At 36.2% G+C, this 4,152-nt stretch overlaps 1 protein-coding gene across 1 annotated transcript; it reads right to left on the bottom strand.

Moving 5' to 3' along the window:
* Positions 1-733: 733 nt before the first annotated feature.
* On the bottom strand, positions 734-4,152 carry LOC149815563 (ADP-ribosylation factor 1). Its single transcript, XM_089988972.1, has 7 exons — positions 4,059-4,152; positions 3,352-3,499; positions 2,756-2,826; positions 2,426-2,545; positions 1,208-1,326; positions 1,040-1,121; positions 734-935 (listed from the first exon to the last, which is right to left on the bottom strand). Exons 2-7 carry the CDS (start codon positions 3,497-3,499, stop codon positions 930-932), a joined length of 546 nt encoding a protein of 181 aa, XP_089845098.1. The 5' UTR covers positions 4,059-4,152; the 3' UTR covers positions 734-929.

Consider the following 4,152-nt stretch of genomic DNA (forward strand, 5'->3'; position numbering starts at 1 on the left):
AAGTCTTTTGTTTGGAATGATTAGAAAAGTTAAATTTTCTTTTGTACTTTCATTTTTTTCTATCATTTTCCAAATGTGACAAGATTTTCCTCTAGATTTTTATCACTTCCTATTGGCTTTCCCCTCATTTCTTATGTTTTTCATATTAAAAAATAATATTTTTTTTAATAACAAACTTACATGATTGTTTTATATCATTTTATACTTGTGTTTGTCATTTGTTATTTGCTTCCACTTGCAAAGTATATATATATATATATATATATATATATATATATATATATATATATATATATATATATATATAGGCAAGCTGGGGTTAGGCAGACCCCTACTAAAACAACAGCTGCCCCATGTGGCAGAGGGATTCGATCCTGGGCCTTCAGCTTGACATAGGACCCCGCTTACCACATGGGATACCACCTCGATTCTTGCTAAGCATATTGCCTTCTATGTGTTTTCCTTTCATTTTTCATGCACTTGCACAAACACTTCACAACCATATCCTGCTTCCTATTTCATAGGACTTTTTAACACACTTCTGCTTCACCCAACACTTCTCGTATCTTCTAGTATCCATTTCGTTTCCTGGTAACTATGAACGGAAGAAACACCTCCATGGCAGATTCTAAGCTGTAGAAGCCTTGGTAACACTGAAGGAGATAAAGATACCCACAAAACTAAAAATAAACCCAACCAATATAACACTTACTGACACACAATAGGCAGAATATGATCAACCAAAAGCAGGAAGAAATGAAATATAATATAATAGGTCTTGATATAGATCATTCTCAGTAACAAAAAGCTATACGAATCGCATAATGGTTTCCTAATTATCACAGCCATAAGCCACCACCTTAACACAGAAAGCAAAGCAACATCGATCTTGTATCCACGAAGACAGTGGAAATCATGAAGCAGATGGCTCAGGACTGCAAATGAAGCCAAATAATGAATTAGGAAGTAAATAGAAGTAGACAAAGGCAGAAAAAAGATGACCAACACAAAAGAAGGTGGTGGAAGGAGGGGGCATTGCCTTGTTAGCGATGTTGTTGGAGAGCCAATCCAGGCCCTCGTACAGACCCTCTCCGGAGGTTGCACATGTGCTCTGGATGTACCTACAGAAGAGGAAGACACAAATTATGTTCCCTTTGTCTGAAAAGGCAGGTTAACCACAAAGCCGCTGTTAGTGAGATAAACTTACCAGTGGCGTTGGCGCAGGGAATGAAGGCCAAGCTTATCAGTTATCTCAGCTGCATTCATTGCATTTGGTAGATCTTGTTTGTTTGCGAATACAAGCAGAACAGCATCGCGTAGTTCATCCTGTTATCATGTTAAAAAAAAAAGACTATCAACTCATAGTTTTTTCTTAAAGTAATGAAACTTGCAAAGCCATCGATATACAGTGGCAGCAGACATAACATCTAAGCGTGCTCTCAATATTATGCTGAAGAAGCTGGCCACATAATTTGGATATGTTAGGTTAAAAATATTATGACCACAACAGAATTCATGGACAACCAAAAATTCAACAGAGGATCAAAATATCCACTAAGGCAGAATTATCCATGCACAACCCTGAAAAGAGGGAGAGAATCATTTGCAGCACACATAGGTCCAAACTAGAAACCTGAAATATTGATATTGAGATTCCAAGGTTCTCAGAGAAAATCTGGTAAGAAAAAAAAGATGAATATTTCATGGCCACTAAGATCATCATACCTCTGCATCAACAAACTGATACTATCAGAGGAAAGAACCACAAACAGGCATCCTAAGCAATTTCTTATGTAACTTTTCCCACTTACCAGTGGTTTATGCTTCCACAATAACAATCATTCCAACATGTTCTCATAATCAGGTGCCAGACAAAATTGAACATAGGTGGCCCTGATCACTCGTATGTAGGATCAAATTGTTGATCTAATATATTCAATTATTTGTTCCCGCAATGTTTGCACAATTGATCTTACATATTCAATTATTTGTTCCCGCAATGTTTACACAAAAATTACTACACACAGACCTATCCTTAAAAACAGAAATACTACACAAAACAGATAGGCATCATTACGATATATAAGATCTGTGAGAACTGCACAAACTTCAGGAGGAAAGATTATAGCAGCAAAAACCATTAAATGGCCTGATCATACTCCAACACGCATGATGCACCAAAAATATTCATTTTTGCATTTTCCTTTGTCTTTTATTATTATTATTTTTTTTTGGGGGTGGGGGGCGAAGGCTCAAAAACAGTAGGTCCATCATGGTATAAGAACAGAAAAATTCCCATGATCAAATATTATAATGCTCACACCAAAAGTCAAAATGCTTTACGGACAAATATTAGAACATGGATACCATCATAAATCAAAACATAGACAACATTAAAAATAAAACCTGTCCTGCATCTGTATACCTCATTCAACATTCTGTGCAACTCATCCCTTGCCTCAATAATGCGATCCCTGTCATTGCTGTCAACAACAAAGATAAGGCCCTGTGTGTTTTGGAAGTAGTGCCTCCACAATGGACGAATCTGTAGAAAACAAAAATAAAGGAGAGAGCATTACCAAAAGCCTTTAAATCATGTAATCAGAACAAAATCCTAGAAAACTATGCAAGTGCCAAACCAATATGTTATGCATTATAGATGGATTGGTTTCATCAAAACAAGTAGTTAAATGGCAGAAAAAGGAAAAATCAGATGAGACTTATCTCATGTTAAGCTAAAGTAGAAGGCTCATACCTTGTCTTGACCACCGACGTCCCACACAGTGAAGCTGATGTTCTTGTATTCCACAGTTTCCACATTAAACCCTGAAAAAACAAAGAAAACACAGTATTTAAAACTTCCTCCTAGAAGTCAAAGTTAGTGCAGTCCATTTTCTGTAACCGCATTACTATTTATAAAAAAGACATAGTTTACCATTTTCCAACCTCAAACTGCAGACCATATAAAAGGGCAATGACCTTCACTACTCAAAAGTGGCACCATTCAATACAACATATTAGAAGGGCCCTAAGAAAACAAAACTGTATGTCTAACAAAATGGCATTGCAGATAAACAATAAAAGCTCAGAAAATGCGACATGATTTTTCATGATAAAAACAGTGCAAAGATAGCACATTAACAAGCTTATTTTCGGCTTGCATAACCAATATAAGCACACAATCTAAAATACACCATTCTCCTAAACATCCTAAAAAAGATAAAAAAACAAACAAAATGGTAAATGAATATCTGCATCAATATGACCTGAACATTTGAATCAACCTCAAGATCAATTCTGTACAATTTAGAAATTGGGAGTATGAAAAAACAGGGACTAACGTCCGCTCACCAATAGTAGGGATTGTGGTAACGATTTCGCCCAGCTTGAGCTTGTACAAGATCGTAGTTTTACCAGCCGCATCAAGACCAACCATCAAAATACGCATTTCCTTCTTGGCAAAAAGCCGGCTAAAGAGCTTTGTAAAAGACAATCCCATCTATCTCAATGCGAAAGGAATAGAAAACCATTAAAACACGATGGAACCTTAGAAACAAAATTTGAGGTATCACAGGGAACATAAACCCAATCCGAACAATACAATGCCAAAGAGAACAGAGTAACAAATGGTGAAAGCTAAAAATGAAAAGAAATCGTAGCCCTAGAAACAAACTCAGGATATCACAAAACCCTATAGAACGCAGTCAAAACGATCGGCTACCCTAAAAATGCAAAATAATCAAAGAAATAAAATCACAAATAACGTACTCCAGACATCAACAGAGCGATCAAACCCTAGAATCGACTCCGGTCGACAACAAAGAGCAAAAGGAACGATCGGAACAAAGAAAACCCTAAAATAAAATTCATACCACCCATCGAAATCCTAACTTCTTCCATGACAGTTGGATCGATTACAGGGATGGATCAAGAAATGAGAAAACCGAAATGATGAAAAAGAATTCGAAAAAACCCGAAGAGAAAAGCCATCGTTTTGAATCAAAGATCGAAATAAACTCAATAGAGAAACACAATAAAAAAAGAGGATCAAATCGTACCCAGAAACGAAGGAAGAACGTAGGAGATTTCCTTGAGAGAGAGAGAGAAATAAGAACGGAGAATGTTGTAATTATATAAATTTAAATAAAGCTC

The sequence above is a fragment of the Nuphar pumila genome, chromosome 15 (genome assembly GCF_984573655.1).
Source record: "Nuphar pumila chromosome 15, dmNupPumi1.hap1.1, whole genome shotgun sequence".
In the NCBI taxonomy this organism is placed as follows: Eukaryota; Viridiplantae; Streptophyta; class Magnoliopsida; order Nymphaeales; family Nymphaeaceae; genus Nuphar; species Nuphar pumila.

Coding starts and splice junctions, on each gene's coding strand:
- LOC149815563 (XM_089988972.1), bottom strand. CDS start 3,499: ATGGGATTGTCTTTTACAAAGCTCTTTAGCCGGCTTTTTGCCAAGAAG. Junction 2,827..3,351: donor TACCACAATCCCTACTATTG/GTGAGCGGACGT, acceptor TTGTTTTTTCAG/GGTTTAATGTGGAAACTGTG. Junction 1,327..2,425: donor TGCACAGAATGTTGAATGAG/GTATACAGATGC, acceptor ACATGATAACAG/GATGAACTACGCGATGCTGT.